We start from the raw sequence: 18,813 nt of genomic DNA on the forward strand, positions 1-18,813 counted from the left end.
TGTTAGAGCCGTTCATCAGTTTGAGATGTTATGCCTTAATTAGAACTGTAAGTACCCATGAATAAATTTAAATGAATGTAAATTTCAGAGATAATGTTTCCAATTCACATGCCTCAGTCTTCTTTTCCCTGTACCAACACCGTAATCAAGGTACAGGGTCTTATTTAAGCTAACAAATAATTATCCTTCATTACATAAGTAGTATGTAACTTGACCTTAAAAGCCTGCTTAACTTGACAAGATGGCAATGAATCTAGCCACCAGCTGTGCCTGTACTTTTACAATTTCTTAGTACTTGTGAATAGGAGCTGATTTTGGAAAAGACTGGAGGAGTCATTGCTTCATACTTCCCTCTCTTATCTGGAATACTTTGTGTTTTCAGTCCACAGAACTGCATGGTGTCTCACAAATTATGATTCCTTTTGGGTTCAAAACGTTGCACATTTGAGATCTGTGCTTGTTGTTCACAGACTACAAGCTATTTAAATATATTTATGGTTTTTGAGATGTGTATACATACCCCAGAGATATTGCGGATTCAGTTCCAAACAACTGCAGTAAAGCAACTATTGCAATAAAGTGAGTCGCGTGATATTTTTTGTTTTCTAGTACATGTAAAAGTTATGATTACACTGTCATCTATTAAGTATGCAATAGCATATATCTAAAAAATATATATACCTTAATTAAAAATACCTTATTGCAAAAAAAAAAAAAAAATGCCAAGGATCATCTGAGCCTTAAGCAGTTCTTAATCTTTTTGCTGGTAGAGTGTCTTGCCTTGTTGTTGATGGCTTCCCACTAGTTACGGTGGTGGTTGCTGAAGGTTGGGGTAACTGTGGCAATTCCTTAAAAAAAAGACAACAGTGAAGTATGCCACATAGATTGACTCTTCTTTTCAATAAAGATTTCTCTGTAGCATGAGATTCTGTTTGGCAGCATCTTACCCAGAGTAGAACTTGTTTCAAAATTGGACTCAGTCTTCTCAAACCCTGCAGCTGCTTTCTCACTTAGTTTATTAAATATTCTAAATTCTTTGATATCATTTTTAACAATATTCACAGCATCTTAACCAGCAGTAGGTTCCATCTCAAGAAACTACTTTCTTTGTTGATTCATAAGAAGCAACTCCTAATTTAAGTTTTATTATGAGATTATAGCAGTTAAGTCACATCTTCAGGTTCCACTTCTAATTCTAGTTTTCTTGTTATTTTTCCCCATCTAGTTACTTCTTCCACTGAAGTCTTGAAACCCCTCCAAGTCATCCATGAGGACTGGAATCACCTTTTAAAAACTCTTGTTCATGTTGCTATTCTGACTTTCCCCCATGAATCTCTAATGTTCTTAACGACATCTAGAATGGTGAATCCTTACCAGAAGATTTTGAATTTACTTTGCCCAGATCTGTCAGAGAAATCACTATCATATGGCAGCTATAGCCTATGAAATGTGTTTCTTAAATAATAAAACTTGAAATTAGAAATGACTCCCCACTTCATGGGCTGCAGAATGGATGTTGTGTCAGCAGACATGGACACAACATTAATCTCTTTGTACATATCCATCAGAGCTCTTGGGTGATGAGGTGTATTGTCAGTGAACAATAATATTTTGAAAGGAATCTTTTTTTTCCTGAGCAATAGTTTCCAAAAATGGGCTTAAAATATTCTGTAAACCATGTTGCAAACAGATATGCTATCATCCAGGCTTTGTTATTCCATTTATAGGGCACAAGGAGAGTAGATTTAGCATAATTCTTAAGGTCTCTAGGACTTTCAGAATGGTTAAAGATTGGCTTCAGTTTAGTCCCCAGCTGCATTATCCTGTAACAAGAGAACAGCCTGTCCTTTGAAGCTCTGAAACCACACCTTGCCTTCTTGTCCCTAGCTATGAAAGTCCTAGATGGCATCCTCCTTCAATAGAAGGTTGTTATGTCTACATTGAATATCTATTGTTTATTGTAACTATCTTCAGCAGTTATCTTGGCTTGATCTTCTGTGTAACTTACTGCAGCTTCTCAATCAGCACTTTCTGCTTCACTTTGCAATTTTATGTTATGGAGATGGCTTCTTTTCTTAAACTTCATGAACCAACCTCTGCTACCTTCCAACTTTTCTTTGGCAGCTTCCTCACCTTTCTCAGCTTTCACAGAATTGAAGAGAGTTAGGGCTTTGCTCTGGATTAGGTTTTGGCTTAAGGGAATGTTGTGGCTGGTTTGATTTTCTATCCAGACCATTCAGACTTTCTCTGTATCAGCGGTAAGACTGTTTTGCTTTCTCATCATTCATGAGTTCACTGGAGTAGCACTTTTGAGTTCCTTCAAGAACTTTTTTTTTCTGCATTCACCACTGGGCTACCTGTTTAGTGCAAGAGACCAAGCTTTTGGTCTAACTTGGCTTTAGATATACCTTCCTCACTAAGCTTAATCATTTCTAGGTTTTGATTTAAATTAAGAGACCTATGACTCTTCTTTTCATTCAAACAGTACGAGGCCATTATAGCATTATTAATTAGGGAGGTCCAAGGAGAGGGAGAGAGACAAGAGACTGTTTAGTGGTATGGCCAGAACACATACAACATTTATCAGTAAGTTCACTGTCTTATATGGTTGTGGTTCATTTTGCTTCATAACAGTTACAATAGTAACATCAAAGATCACTGATCACATATCCTCATAACAGATATAATGAAAGAGTTGGAAATATTGTGAAGATTATCAAAATATGTCACAAGATACATGAAGTGAGCACATGTTGATAGACTTGCTCAATGCAAGGTTGCCACAAACCTTCAGTTTATTAAAATGCAGTACCTATGAAGTGACATAAAATGAGGTATGCCTCTACTCCTCTAATGTACTGATTGCTAATCTCATCTTTGAATATTGCTAAAAACTAGACAACAAAATTTGAACATTATATCAGTATATATGCATAATTACTTGGAAATAGGACATATTTAGAATATTTTAGGTAATAAAAATGGATTAAAATGGGGAAAAAAGCCCCACAAGATTTCAGTGAATATTTATTTGGTGTTGGAGTGGCTAAGAATTACTTAAGCAAGAGAAAACAATGGAAGGATCAATAAGAGAAAATAATGTTAGATCTTAATTATACACAAATTTAAAAAGCTTCAATGTATTGACAATTAAGACAATTGGGTTAAAAAATTGGCTGATGAAGGCATGATGTCTTTAATGTATGAAAAACTTTTCTCTTTAATCAATAATAAGGCACACTAAAAAGCAGTATTATTAACAAAAATATTAATTTTTAAAAGTATAGGACTTGGGCACACTGGCTCATACCTGTAATTCCATCACTTTGGGAAGCTGAGGAGGGAGAATCACTTGAGGCCCTTTGTAGACCAATCTGGGCAACATAGGAATACCCAGTCTCTACAAAAAGTTACAAAATTAGCCAGGTGTGATGGTGTGTGCCTGTGGTCCCTCCTGAGTAGCTTCAGCTACAGTGGAGGCTGAGGTGGGAGGATTGATTGAGCCCAAGGAGTTCAAGGCTAAAGTGAGCTGTGGTTGCACCACTGTACTCCATCCTGATGAGCAAGTGAGACCTTGTCTCTTTTTTAAAAAGTGTGTGTGCGTGTGTGTGTGTGTTGGATAGTCTTCTGAGGGCTTTTCATGTATTTTTGAAATTCTCATAATAATTCCTTTAAGTAGATTCTGTTATTACTCCATTTTACAGATGAGGAAACTGAGGCACAGAGAGGTTAAGAAATTTGCCCATGCTTGCACATCTAGTAAGTAACTACTGAGCTGTGTAGCTTTCCTTACTGCACAGCTGTCTTTCTGATCCCAAGCATGTGCCTCTGATGTCCATTCTCTTAACCACTATCTTGTACTGCTTAAAATGGGCAAAGGGCAAAAAACAGGTTTTACAAAGGAAGCAGTAAAATGACCCAAAAGCATGAACAATTTTTAGTTCACTAATAGTACAAATTAAAGTAAAGACAAATTTTTTAAACTAATAGAGTGATGAGAATAAGAAATTTTTGTGGAGTGGTGATAGAAATGCATTTCTTCCAGCATGTGCTGGAATGTGTGTCTCATTTAGCAATCTTAGCCAGAAACCACTATTGGCAGAAGGCTTGTTGTGATTGAGGATCACAACGCTACTGGGTTAAAGCTGGAAGTTCTGCTGGTGGCAGTAGGGAATGTGTCATTGTCTTTGGTCACTCTTCTGGAACTTCTTTTCTGGAGAAGATGCATTTTGTCCCATGGGCAAGTTTTGAAATTTTTGTGTACAGTTCATTACTCTAAGCATAGTATGCAAGATTATCCTTTCTCAAAATGAGTAGGGTCTAGCCAGTGACAACCACACGTGTATGTAACAGAAGAATGATTGAGGGTTTTAGTGGCTTTCTTTTTCAGAAATCTCTCTTGAGATATTGCCGTCAGGGTTTCAGCTTTGATAATAAATGTTAAGTTATATGCAAATTTTATTGTGATATGATGGAATTTGGGAGAAATTTCATAAAGCTAATCTCAGTAGCCTCTACTCAAGTGATTCTTAATGTTTAGTTTGGTGCAAGATGCAGGGAATGTAGGTCTGATTCCTTTATTCAAACTCAGTAAATGGTTTGGGACAATTAATTTCCAATTGTCTCCTAGTAGAGCAGATTTACTTGTATATTAATGAGGCACAGGTGTTAGGCCCCTGGTGTCTGCATGCCTGGGAGGCATATTTCAGTTGTTTATCTACTCAGCCATAGGTACTGCAAGGTACTCAAGCTTGCCTTTAACAATTTTTACAGTGAGGCTTTTTAATTTTTTGATTTTTTTTCAAATTTGCCCACACCTGTTAAAATTTTAAAACTGATCATGTAGAAAGAAGTTGCAATTTCAGTAGTAAGCAGCACTAACAGTTAAAGTAGTCTTCTATTATTCTTTACTGTCCAGCCTGACATTAAAGAGAAATTGGTTCATTTAAACAGGTATTTCACATGAGAAGCTAATATAATCAACATTACACTTCTTTGTTGCATATTTTTGGAGCAGGTATGTTTTTGTCATTGGCTAAAACAGTCATATATTTATATTATTCATTTTTTTCTTGTTTACTCACTGAACTGTACTATCAGCATTTTAAAGGAAATGGAATAGCCTCCATAGACATTATGAATTTCAGTAGCTGGCGTAATTATAGCTATCTACATATTCATTAAATCTACGGAAGAACTGTGTCCAAAAAGACAGCCATGCATTCAGAAACAGTACACAACTAAATATATATGTTTTAAAAGTTGCATTTTTTAGACTTACTTAAAATTAATTTCCCATAGAACTTCTCTCCAAGCAGAGGAATTTTAACAAAAGGATTCTCATGCTTTGGTTTCTTTCATATAGGAAAGAATGGGAAGAACTATTTGTAAACAACAATTACTTGGCAACAATAAGGCAGAAGGGGATTAATGGGCAGCTGAGAAGCAGCAGGTTCCGCAGCATTTGCTGGAAGGTAAGAAGAAAATATTTATTTACAGTTTCTGGTTGCAATATATCAACACATTACCTGATGCCCTGGAAGATTAGCCATGCAGGGGATCACTGAATTTTCCAAGAGACTTCACTCCCATTATTTTGACCATCTATGTTTATCTTTCATAGGACATTTACTAATAAGGTTGAACTACCTTAGTCCTGAGTAAGTGATAATGGTAAAAGAGTCATATAAAAAAACTATCTTTTCAACTGTTTTGATGGTGCCAAATTCAGAGCAACACGTTTACACTTCCCAGAGTTTCTTGCAGAAATTCTTGAAGATTTGCAAGAAAAGGCAGTGGTTGGGGGTGAACTATTAGGTTCCTACTATATCAAGCGATCATTTAGTTATCTTCCCTTTTTTCTTCATAAATGGCAGCCGGAAAATATTTTTCACATTTCTTTTAGTAGTGAGGGGTGGCAAGAAGTGGAAGGAAATTGGATCACTCTCCTTTAGAGGAAAAGGACCACTGATTACCAAAACTAGTAATAATAATCTATAGTTATCTTTTTAATTGCTTTGAAATATTGTTTGTTTTTGTTTTCTAAACATGAATTTATTTAGGTTTAGACTCATTTCTAGAATGAATTCTATCATAAGTTTTTAGAGTTATCTGCATAAATTAAGCATACTGAGTCTGTGCAAGTAAAGACAAAAACACATAGTGTATTAGACAGTTTTAGGTTCAATAATTTAGATTTAATAATTAAAATACACTTTGCTTCTTTTAGATGCAGGCATTAAAGGCAGGAGACCTGCTGCTAGAATATTTGTATACAAGTATTTGTACCCCACCCCCATTCCCTGTTGTTTAACTTTTACTGTCTTTCATTTGTTAAAAATAAACCTAAATCCAAATTTATTTTAATATTATATTAAACTAAATTAAATCAAATTTGTCATTTTAAGAATGTTTGTTATTTTCATAAGCTGACTGCCAGCTTTAAATTACATTTTTTTTCTGTAAAAGGAATGCTTTCATGTTTCAGGCTATGCCCTCCGTGAGGCTGTTGTTCACTATCTTTTACCAGCTTGTTTTAAAACAAAACCTTAAATGTAGCAATTACGAATCAGACTTTGTGCTCCCTAATAACCCCCTACCACTCCCATTAAGACTAGAATGTAAAATGTGAATTATGTTTGAACCTCAATGAATTTTTCTTCCTTTCTAATGTAAATGTGAAGGGGAGCTTGATTCTATTTTGTGGTGTAGCTTTTGTTATCTTGCTTTTTGGCCTTTGTTCACTTTTTGAATTTTCTGATTATATATTTCTTAAATATCTCCAAACAGAAATTGGTAAGAATTGAAATGATGATATGAATATGAAATATCATGAATATTATGTCTTTCAATGTTCAGGTGGTTCAGTTTGGCATAGTTTCACATTTTAGATCTTAAGATTTTTACAAAAATTTCTTCTGTTTTTCTTGACAGCTATTTCTTTGTGTTCTTCCTCAAGACAAAAGTCAATGGATAAGTAGAATTGAAGAATTAAGAGCATGGTATAGCAACATTAAAGAAATAGTAAGTAAATAGTGTATTTAATTAATGTAATTGTTTTCTTATGTACACTTTAAAGTCCAGTAGCCTCTGATCTTTGTGTGTGTGTTTTCTCTTTCTTTACTAGCATATTACCAACCCGAGGAAGATTGTTGGCCAACAAGATTTGGTGATCAATAATCCTCTTTCACAGGATGAAGGGGTAAAGTTCGTCTTTGTTCATGTCTTAACCTCTTTTGCTGCTAAGAATATGTTTATGTGACTGGTTGCCAGTCACCATGAAAGCAATATATTTCATGCTAACTATTTTCTTTATTCCACATACAGTACCACCTAAAACCTGGTAGAAATGATTTTACATTACATATATATACTGTGTTGTAGAAAATTTATGATCTGTTTCTGTGGAATGGCAGTACAAAGAAATCTCGGGATTCTGTAAGAACTAAGGGTAAAATATAAGAGCATAAAGATGAGAATAGAACTTTTATCAGGGTTGCAGTGGGGAATTGGGTAGCTAAGGAAAGCCTCCTTTCGTCATGAAAATAAAGAAGGGCTCACTTAGCAGGGCTAACTCGCAGGAAGAAAGAAGTAACCCTTTGTAGTGAGTCTATGAAGAAGTTTTTAAAAAATCAGGTCTACTTCTATTCATATTCCAGTGAAGACAAGGATTACTACTTTAGAGATATTATGTAACTTCAAAAGTGTGAGTGCTCTAATTTTTGCCTGTTTACCTAAAAACACATTTTTTTCCATTTAATACATAGTGTTAGCATTTCTCTTTCCCAATACGTAAGTATTTATAGACTCTTTGGTTTAAGAACATAAACTATTAAGTAATTTTTAAAAACTTTCCCTTAAATTCACATTTTAAAATGTACATAAAAACCTACTGGATTATAAAACCAAGCTCTGTAGAAAAACTTCACCCATCTTTCTTAGTGCATTGGGAATTCAGGTCAGGTTCAAGCGGGGGACAGTTGGCCCATGAGTCCTGCTGTAATCCAAGCACCTTTCTGTTGTTACAGGGGTAGTAGCAATAGCATATGGCAGTGAAAAGTATTGTTCACTTTATATAGATAATAAAAATTTTGAGAATATACACTAGTTTCTCATTATTCACAGGGGATTGGTTCCAGGCCCCTCATGGGCACTACAATCTGCAGATGATCAAGTTTCTTATATAAAATGACATAAGTATTTCCATATAACCTGTGTACATCCTCCTGTATACTTTAAATAATCTCTAGATTACTCATAATACCTAATAGATTGTAAATGCTAAATAAAGTTGTTATACTGTGTTGTTTTTCTGATTTGTATTTTTTTATTGTTGTATTGCTATTTTTAATTTTTTCCCAATATTTTTGATCCACAGTTGGTTGGATTTTTGTTGTGGAGCCTGCAGATAAGGAGGGCTGACTTTATATGATAATATCAAACTGGAAAAATTGATGTTAGAATAAAGATGTGTTTCTGAGATTAAATTAGATTTTAATAAAAATTACCCCAGTCTCAGGTTTTCTATCTGCAATGTGAAATGATCAGAAAAGAATAAATTTAACCATTTACATTATTAAATTGAAATCACTAAAAGTAAAACAAAGGTGTGAGACTATATAATAGATTGTTTTCCTTATTTCAGAGTCTTTGGAACAAATTCTTCCAAGATAAAGAACTTCGATCAATGATTGAACAAGATGTCAAAAGAACGTATGTAGAACTATTTACATGTTACTTTGAATAATTCAAATTGTTGTTATCTCTTTCTAATTTTAACAAAACACAAAATCTGCAGAGTCAACTTAATTGAATGCAGTATTCTACTTGTGTTAATAACAAACTTGTTTTGACAAATTGTGATAATAAGGGTTGTTTTCTACTCTTAATGATACAGATTTCTATGTTCCCTTTTTAAAAGTAAATTACATTTATAATATTGATAATCTTCAATAATATTTAATTAGTTTTATCAATTTCCAACAATTATTTGAAGTCATATTTAAGGTTATCTTGTATAGTCTTGTTGCCAGAAAAATTTGTCTCTTGCTTTATGCATTTGAATCCCTTTCTAACCAAGTTACTTGTTAAAACTTGTTAAATGACAACTGTTATTCTTATCCTTACTTCTCTTCCTCTTGAAGCTATTCAGGTTTGCAAACAATTTCTTCTCTCAATCTGCTCAGTATTTACTATGTAAAAGGGTAATTTGTTGCTTAGCATGATGTCCATAACTTTGATATATTCGACTGCATCTTTCTGAGTCATAGGGTGAGGAGTAAATGGAGTTTGTGTCAGAAGATCATAGAGTTGTAACTAATGGATGCTGTAATTGTGGGAAAATTACTTCAACATCTTTCCCTCTCAGTTTCCTCTTGTGTTAAATGGGGATAATAGTAACCATCTCTTATGATATTTGAGGATTAATTAATATCTGTCAGAATAGTAAATTAGATAAGTTTATACTTTAAACTATAAATCATTATATAAATTTTAGTAAACTTAATGTAATCCTTAGGATCTGGGATTAGCCAGGTATGTGCAGAATCGTGAGTATCTTTGGTGGCTTCCTCCAAGTACTTCTGCAGCTTTGCCTGTGTGCTCCACTCCTAGTTCAGTTCCTGCTAAATCTATTATCATGTCAAGGCCTCTCGCTCTCTGATACTCATTTCTTTGCAAGTTATAAATACTGAATAATAAGATGACATGAACTGCTACTAAGTTTGTAGTACATATTTAACAAATACAATTTCTTTAAAATGAAAATAATTCAGAGGAATCACAGGTTTAGAGTAAATGAAACCACAGGTAATTGGCAGTGGTAATAGGGTATGGGTGGGAAGTTTGGGATGATTTTGGTTAGCTTGAGTTATCCAGTTAACTCAGGAGTAACCCAGTTAGGGAAGCTACTCTCAGAGATATGGGTAATAGTGCTTGGTCTCCCTAGTATATAGGTGCAGAAAGTAGAGCATCATTGTATTAGCACACAGGAGTCCTGACACTCGGTAAATATTTGAATAAAACAAAAGAAGGAATTTCCTCAGTAAGTACATAGTTAATCACTGGTAGTAAACAGGCCTTTTAAAAACAAAATTTGCAGTATATATTGTTAACTAAACTATAAAGGCATCCCTTTTTTAAAATGCTAGATAGTTACATTTAAAAACTTGCCAACTTCAGATTGATCTGTCTAATGAGCAGGATTATAATTAAGCTCTCTACAGTTATCAAATGGAAATGAAGGGGCCACAGCGCTGGTGCCGAGTCACAGAGTCAGAGGCCACGGGGGCCGGATTGACTTAAAGAAATAGCAAACAAGAAAGGGGGAAAATAAACCTCTGATAGCCACACCAAACAGGCAGTGATACTGGGAATTTTTTCATCATTTTAGTTACTTAGTTCGACCATTTCTGCTTTGTTATGTAAGAAAGTGTTAGTTCTTGAAAACTTCTATATTTTCTGTTTTTTTCTTACAAAAATGCAAGATATATACACAGATACATATATACATATACATATATGTATATTATACACATACATATGTGTGTGTGTGTATATATGTACACACACATACAGTGTTTTTCTTCAAATGTATCTCTACTAGTTTATTTTAATTAAAATGGCAAACCAGTGACCCAGAGAAGGTAGCTAGGAGGCCCTATAGTTGATAACATAGTAGGGAAATGTATTAGCGTTCTCTAGAGGGACAGAACTATTAGGATAGATGTATAGATAAAGGGGAGTTTATTAAGGAGTATTGACTCACATGATCATGGTGAAGTCCCACAATAGGCCGTCTGCAAGCTGACAAGCAAGGAAGCCAGTCCGAGTCCCAACACCTTAAAAGTAGGGAAGCCGACAGTGCAGCCTTCACTATGGCTGAAGGCCCCAAGAGCCCCTGGCAAACTGCTGGTCTAAGTCCAAGAGTCCAAAAACCTGAAGAACTTGGAGTCTGATGTTCGAGGGCAGGAGGCATCCACCACGGGAGAAAGATGAAGGCTGGAAGATTCAGCAAGCCTGCTCTTTCCACCTTCTTCTGCCTGCTTTATTCTAGCCACACTGGCAGCTGATTAGATGATGCCCATCCAGAGTGAGGATGGGGCTGCCTCTCTGAGTCCACTGACTCAAATTTTAATCTCATTTGGCAACACTCTCACAGACACACCCAGGAAGAATACTTTGCATCCCTTAATCCAATCAAGTTGACACTCAATATTAACCATCACAGGAGGGTTCCATATCTTCTTCTCTTGAAGACTCTCCCATGGCTCTCTCCACATTTAGATTAAGTCTCCTTGTCATTTCTGTATAAATTTTCTGGCGAATACTTATCTTGTGAGGTAAGGCGGTCAGTCTTATTTTAAGTCCACCAAATTATTTAATTGTAAAAGCTGAATAGCTTGTATAAATTTACTTTACATCTTTATAAGGTACTACATGATCTAAAATATATGTTTTTCATTTCAGTCTGTGAGGAATTTGCTAATAAAATAAAAGAAGTACAGCCCAGATAAGGTTATAAAGTGTTACTTATTTATTAGCTTTGTGATAAGAATTTTTTAAAAAATGTATATTTATGGAGCATCGCTATGTTCCATAATTGCCCTTTGCACTGTGGGGGACAGAGTGGAGTGGTGAATAACACAGATAGGGTGCTGCCATCACAGGTTGTATATTTTAGTGTGGTGTCGGGAGAGTGGTGAGACAACAAGCATGTATAGATAAAGAGAATAATTACAGAGGGTGATCATTGTTCTGAAGAAATAAGGCAGAGTAACTAGATAGCTAGGAGGAGAGTAGCCAGTGGGATGGCTATTTTAGGAATAGCGATTGGAGAAGACGTCTTTGAGAAGATGACATTTGAGCTGAGATGTGAAAAAATTTAAAGGCCAGCCATGTGAAGAACTAGGGCAAGAACATGTAGACAGAGGGAGTAGCTAGGGCAAAGTTAGTTTCTCAGTGAAAATGAGCTCAGTGTTTAGAGGAGCAAAAAGAAGTCAGGCCGGCTAGAGCAAATGCTTTAGAGAAGGAAATCTGAGAGGAGAGCAAAGGCCAGAGAAACAGTCTTGTAGACCACAGTAAAAAGTAAGGATTTATTCTGATTGCAATAGGAAGCTTTTGGAGGACACTGAGCAGTGGCATGATACCTACAAAGATAATTATGGCTGCTGTGCAGTGGGGCAAAGGTGGATGTAAGAATGGAAGCTGAAAAAGCAACTAGGAGTCTATTGGAGTATTTCAAGTTAAGTGATGTTAGTGATTTATTAGACTAAAAATGTAGTAATAAAGACAGGAGTAGGTAGATGGGTTGGGGATATGTATTTTATGTTTCAAAATACAAACTAGGGGATCATTATGTGTAGTTTTTTCACATTCATAAGTTTCTGTTCCATTTTTACTGCTCTGTTTCAGATCCTTTTTACCTCCTGCCCGCAGTCACTTGCTTGTTTAATTGTTTTCTTGGGATCTAGTGTTTTTCCACTTCCAGTCCATTCCATGTGTTAACAGCCTAATCACTCTACTCAAAGCACATTTATAATCATTCTCTTTGCCTAATCCAGAACTTTCTATGACTCCCTGTGCCCTGAAGAAGAATGGACTTACTCAGTTTCTCTAATACATACCAAGTTCCCTTTTAGACAAGTGCTTCTGGCATTATTCAATGAACAGGATTTGTGCTTTCCATTTTCCATGTTTTGGAATCTTTCATGCTCTCCTCTGCTGGAATGCTGCTTCCCTCCTCTGCTTCCTGTTACATTCCTGACAGCTCACCATTCAAGGCCTGAGTTCATCACCCAAGTTAATGAAACATTTTCCAGTCTTGGCAATTGGAAATCATTTGTGCCTAGTCTGTGTTCTATAGAATTTTCTTAATAACTTTTTAATATTATTTAATTTTGTTTGGTCTTATATTTATTTAGGTCCATCTGTCAGTGTATTCAATACATTTATATTGATCTGCTTAGTGTACCAGGCACTGGAGATGCCAAGATAAATGTGATATGGACCCTTAAGAAGCTTACAGAGAAAACAGGGAAAAACAAGTTACAATGCAGGATTATTGGTGCCATTAAGAGAAGCAGTATGTACAAGAGCTCTTGTGTTAGCCCAGATCTTATCTTTCAAACCTAGTAGTAAACCCTTTGAAGGCATGGACCTAGTCTTGTTTTTGTCTCACTGCTTATCACCAAGTTGGTGCTTAATAAATGATCATTGATTGTGAATCTTATCACTGATGATTGGTGTTGTTCAGTTTTAGTAATTATCTCAAGCTTCTTTAAATTTTCACAGACATAAGCACACTTTAAAAAATACTATTATCAACTTTCTAGTATGAGTTTAAACAAGATAATTTGATTTCATGAGCTGTGATTCTGCCATCATTATTTAATTTATTTGATCTGGATACGTCACTGTATTAAATATTATCTTCCCCTTCAGCCAATTTTAATATTCTTTTATGTCACTAACCCTTTTTTGCCTCAAAGCGTTTTGCATTCATTTCAATTAATTGTTCTTTATCTTAACCTAATAAGGTTGTTACTATTCCCACTTTTATTACTGAAAAAACTGATAATCAAAAGGTAAATCAAGGAATTTCCATTTACAGCATTCTAATTTAGAACTTGAATTGTCTATTCTGAACAAATTTCGCCATGTTTCAAAAGCTGTAACATTAAATGAAATTCAGTATTATTTAAAATGGTGGAAATAATGAGTTGAGGATAAAATATCATTTCCATATTAGATGCCAAAGAAGTATGTTATTTGGTCTATCAAGGTCTATTCTAAAAATATATATGCAGCATCTATAACATCATTTGCAGATTAACATATTTATAAGCTATTGCCAAATAGTCTCATCTTTTCTTCAAATGTGTTTTCCCTCTCTTGAATTAAATGATTAAATTTCTTTAACTGACTTTTATAATTGTAACTTTGACCATATTTAAAAGTTTATCTGATTGCCTATTGATATGCTTGTTGTCATCTTCAATATTTGATCTTTTCTATTTCTAGTTATCGTAGTTAACATTTTAGGTAGCTCATTCATAATTTAATTATTCTTTTTCTTACTTGTATCTCCATGGTGAGTTTTTAAAGATGCAGCTTTCTTGGGCCAGGTGTGTTGGCTCATGCCTTTAATCCCAGCACTCTGGTAGGCCAGGGCAGGAGGATCACTTGAGCCCAGGAATTTGAGACCAGCCTGGGCAACATGGCAAAACTGTCTCCACAGAAAACACAGAAATTAGCCAGACATGGTGGCACACACCTGTAGTCCCATCTACTTGGCAGGCTGTAGTTGGGGGATCTCTTGATCCCAGGAGGTTGAGACTGCAGTAAGCTGTGGTCACGCCAGTGCACTCCAGCCTGGGTGAAAGAGTGAGATCCTGTCTTAAAAAAAAGGAACTTTCTCATCTTAATGTTTCCTTTTGTTTATAGTGTATATGTATGCCATGCTTCAAACATAATCTATTTAAGCAAATTTTGTCTTCTCAGTTTTTTAAGTCTTATAATTTGATATTTTGCAAGCAAACTTTGTCTCCTCAATTAAAACACACCTTATTTGATATTTTCTGGATTCATTAATAATTGCTTGCAAGAGAAAAGGAGCAGGTAGGGAAGTAAAAAAAAAATTCTTTAAATTCTCTTTTAAAAATTATAGATGTGTGCTGTACTGTTTGGTAGATACCAGCCACATGTGGCTGTTTAAATATAAATTTAAATAAAATTAAAAATTTTAGTCATCACAGTAGCTATAGCTGATAACGGCCACTGTATTGGACAACTCTTATAGAGGATACTTCGATTCTTACAGAAAGTTCTTTGGACAGTGCTGTATAGATAATTCATTATTATGCTCGCCTCAGCAGCACATATACTAAAATTGGAATGATAATTCATTATTGTTTTATTTTTGTGTAATATATGATGTAAATGTCTGCATTTTGCTTTTTATTCATGTTGAACTTTTAGATATGGCCTCTGTGAAACATTTACTTTTATTTCTTTTCTCTCTCCTTTAGAAAATGACATGAATTTTTACAGTAAATAAATCTTACCTGAATTTTTGGTCAAATGTAGTTATTATGTTACATTGTGATATATGGATGGAAACTAGATTAGTTTTGAATTTTTTTCTATGTTAAGCATATTCAAAAGTTATTTTACTGAGTAATTTATTGATTTTTTTTAAATTTAAAGATCCTCTTTCTCATTTCCTATTTTGAAAAAGAAATACTCCCAGTAATTTGGTCCATTTATGTCACACTTTACAAAGTTAAGATGTCCTAAATGTCGGTATCTCCTACACAGTTTCCTCCAAGCCCATTTTTTATTGAAATAAAGAACAAATTCCTCTGGGAAGAAGGATTTTACAAGCAATTTCAGAGCAGAATTGATTTTGGTGTGTTAATGCCGACAATCTGCCCAGTGTTAAAATGTTAAAGAGAAAAAAAAATACAAGCTGCCATATTCCTGTGATCACACCAAAATAGCAGCTTGTATTTATATTTTCAGTCTCCTCGAGGTGGACTGCAGGCACACATGAATGAGTGGATGTACTTGGTGTTGTGTTGTGATTTTATTTAATGCAGGCAAAGTACATGCTTGTGCATGCACGACCAGCCCTCACATATGCACTTGTTCACAGCCGAGAAAGTGAAAACTACAACACAAGCCGCTCTCTAAGAGTTGTCGGCAACCTGTATGTGTTTCTTAAATATTAAAGAGGGGGGAAAACAGATTTTCAGGAATATGAAAAATAATTCTTCTGTCAAATGGCCTGTAGTCCTTCCTCATTTGACACTTAAGGTAAAAACAAAATAATTACTATTGCATATGTATATTTAGTATTTTTCCTGTACTGCTCCTATACTGTTTTAAAGTATATTTTTCCCATTTCTGTTTCATTTAAGCATGCAAATTCTTAGCATACATTTATTCTAATTTGTGAGATTTTTAAAAACTTAAATTTTTTTCAGTATTTTAATGAAAATATAGTTGCAGTGCTTTCATTAGCACTCTGGTGCTCCTAATCTTCGGAATTTAGGAGCAGTAGTACATAGGGGCAGCACAGTTATAGGGGTACCCTCTGAACTGCTGACCAATAGAGTTTTTACTTTTCAGATTTTCTTTGTTTTAAATGAGCCCAGATTTTTAAGGACTATTTATAGTTGTAGATTTATATGATTATGAGAAGGTTAAAAAGTAAAGTTTGGTGAGTAGTAAAATAATATTCCCAGTGGGCACAGCCTGTTTGGTAGTGTAACACAGTCTTTTTAGAACATTTCAGCAGATTTAGAATTGAAGCAGCTTTGGTACTTCAGGGGTAATGCTTTGTATTTAATTTTTTAATTTTTTTCTTAATTATTGAAAAACTTCAAAATAAAGTCTGTATTTCCATTTGCGACACAGTCTTGTCTGGCACTGAAAGTACATGTACAGTATATCTACCTACATTTATATTTTTTCCTAATTTTTTACCTTTATGGTAGGAACAGAAAGATGTTTTTGGAGGAGTGGAGGAGTGGGGTAAAGGGCTTGTTAAGTGACTCAGGCATTGTAGAACTAGAAAGAACCTTAGATGAAGACCTCTACTTAGATGGTAACAGATCCCATCTCTTGAACTGCAGCCACACCTGCCTTCTCCCAATCTTATATCCTGTCATCCCAAACTGCCCCTCTTTCTTTTTGTTTTTGCTTAATCTTCTCAACTGTATGGTGATTTCTTACTCCACCTTCCTTATTAGCCTCTTGGAGATTTTTCTGCTGTCCTCTTGGGCTGAGTCCTACTCATTGTCATCACAATAAATTACTACTTTCTTTTTTTTCACTTTAAAAAATTCTGTATTCCCCTCCTGTTTATGAACTATGAAAGCTATATGTCATTCTTTTCTTCACTGAAAACATAAATTAAAGAAAGCAGAACCTTGTTCAGGCTTTCCTTTTGCTTTGCCTTCATATCCCTAGTGCCCGATTGCGTCGTCTTAATTTTCCTTAAAGGTTTGGTTGTTTGTAAGGTTTGTAGGTATATTTGTCCATTCAGCAAATACTACTTGAGAGATCACTGTTGTGTCAACCACTGTTTTAGAAGTTCAAGATTCAAATAAAGAAAAGACTGCCTCTTCTGTTCTTTAATATATAATACATATTTTATTGTAATTATCTTCTTTTAAAATTATCTGTAAGATGTCTGTTTTTTTTCTCCTAGATTTTCTTGAGTTTATATGTTTTGTATCTTCGTATTTCCCAGTACTTGACACCCATTGTAAGCATTTATGTCATTAATAGTCATCTAGTAAAATCCTGTTATTTTGCAGAGGTGAAAAGTTGAAGCTCAGAAAGACTATGACATGAATAAACAAATATAACTTGTTAAGGCCAAAATGGAAATGGTACCTGGGACTTCTGTTTTTCCATTACTCTATAATTTATGTTAATCTTGTTTGCCTAGATTTAATGCTTCTTCAAGAAATGTTTATTAAATACCTTCAGTGTGCAAGCACTTTGTGAAGCAAAACAGGACAGAAACATAAATGAATCAGTATCTCAAATCTTATTCAAAAAATGGTGGAGACTAAATAAGTAGATACTGTTTCTGCCTTCTGGGTTTATATATTGTAATGCAGTGTTTCTCAACCTTGGGAATATTAACATTTTGGACCAATTCTTTGTTTTGAGAGGTTGTTTTGCGCACTGTAGGATGTTTAGCAGATCCCTGATCTCTACTTGCTAGAGCTGTGAGGCCTGTTCACTCTGATGATAGTTTCTTTTGCTGTGCAGAAGCTCTTTAGTTTAATTAGATCCCATTGTCAATTTTGGCTTTTGTTGCCATTGCTTTTGGTGTATTAGTCATGAAGTCTTTGTCCATGCCTGTGTCCTGAATGGTATTGCCTAGGTTTTCTTCTAGGGTTTTTATGGTTTTAGGTCTTACATTTAAGTCTTTAATCCATTTTGAGTTTATTTTTGTATAAGGTGTAAGGAAGGGGGTCCAGGCTCAGTTTTCTGCATGTAGCTAGCCAGTTTCCCCAACACCATTTGCTAAATAGGGAGTCCTTTCCCCATTGCTTGCTTTTGTCGGGTTTGTCAAAGATCAGATGGTTGTAGATGTGTGGTGTTACTTCTCAGGCCTCTGTTCTGTTCCATCGTTCTATATATCTGTTTTGGTACCAGTACCATGCTGTTTTGGTTACTGTAGCCTTGTATTATAGTTTGAAGTCAGGTAGCATGATGCCTCCAGCTTTGTTCTTTTTGCTTAGGATTGTCATGAATATATGGGCTCTTTCTTGGTTCCATATGAAATTTAAAGTAGTTTTTTCTAATTCTGTGAAGAAAGTCAATGGTAGGTTGATAGAAATAGCATTGAATCTATAAATTACTTTGGGCAGTATGGCCATTTTCATGATATTGATTCTTTCTATCCATGAGTATGGAATGTTTTTCCATTTGTCTGTGTCCTCTCTTATTTCCTTGAGCAGTGGTTTGTAGTTCTCCTTGAAGAGGTCCCTTCACATCCTTTCTAAGTTGTACTCCCAGATATTTACAAAGAACTTAAACAAATTTACAAGAAAAAAAAACCCCATCAAAAACTGGGTGAAGAATATGAACAGACATTTCTCAAAGGAAAACATTTATGTGGCCGACAAACATATGAAAAAAAAAAAAACACCTCATCATCACTGGTCATTAGAGAAATGCAGATCAAAACCACAATGAGATACCATCTCACACCAGTTAGAATGGTGATCATTAAAAAGTCAGGAAACAACAGATGCTGGAGAGGATGTGGAGAAACAGGAATGCTTTTGGTGG

The 18,813-nt window shown here is 34.9% G+C and overlaps 1 protein-coding gene across 11 annotated transcripts in view; it reads left to right on the top strand.

The window, feature by feature from the left end:
• The window catches only part of TBC1D5 (TBC1 domain family member 5), a 592,946-nt gene that overhangs the window by 332,779 nt on the left and 241,354 nt on the right, over positions 1 to 18,813 (top strand). For all 11 annotated transcript variants that reach the window (XM_063722180.1, XM_063722179.1, XM_063722181.1 and 8 more), the window contains 4 exons: positions 5,366 to 5,474; positions 6,934 to 7,023; positions 7,127 to 7,201; positions 8,645 to 8,712. In XM_063722180.1, the coding sequence (XP_063578250.1) occupies positions 5,366 to 5,474; positions 6,934 to 7,023; positions 7,127 to 7,201; positions 8,645 to 8,712 (342 nt within the window). The remainder of the gene's footprint in view (positions 1 to 5,365; positions 5,475 to 6,933; positions 7,024 to 7,126; positions 7,202 to 8,644; positions 8,713 to 18,813) is intronic.

This window comes from Pongo abelii, chromosome 2 (genome assembly GCF_028885655.2).
Source record: "Pongo abelii isolate AG06213 chromosome 2, NHGRI_mPonAbe1-v2.0_pri, whole genome shotgun sequence".
Taxonomy (NCBI): domain Eukaryota; kingdom Metazoa; phylum Chordata; class Mammalia; order Primates; family Hominidae; genus Pongo; species Pongo abelii.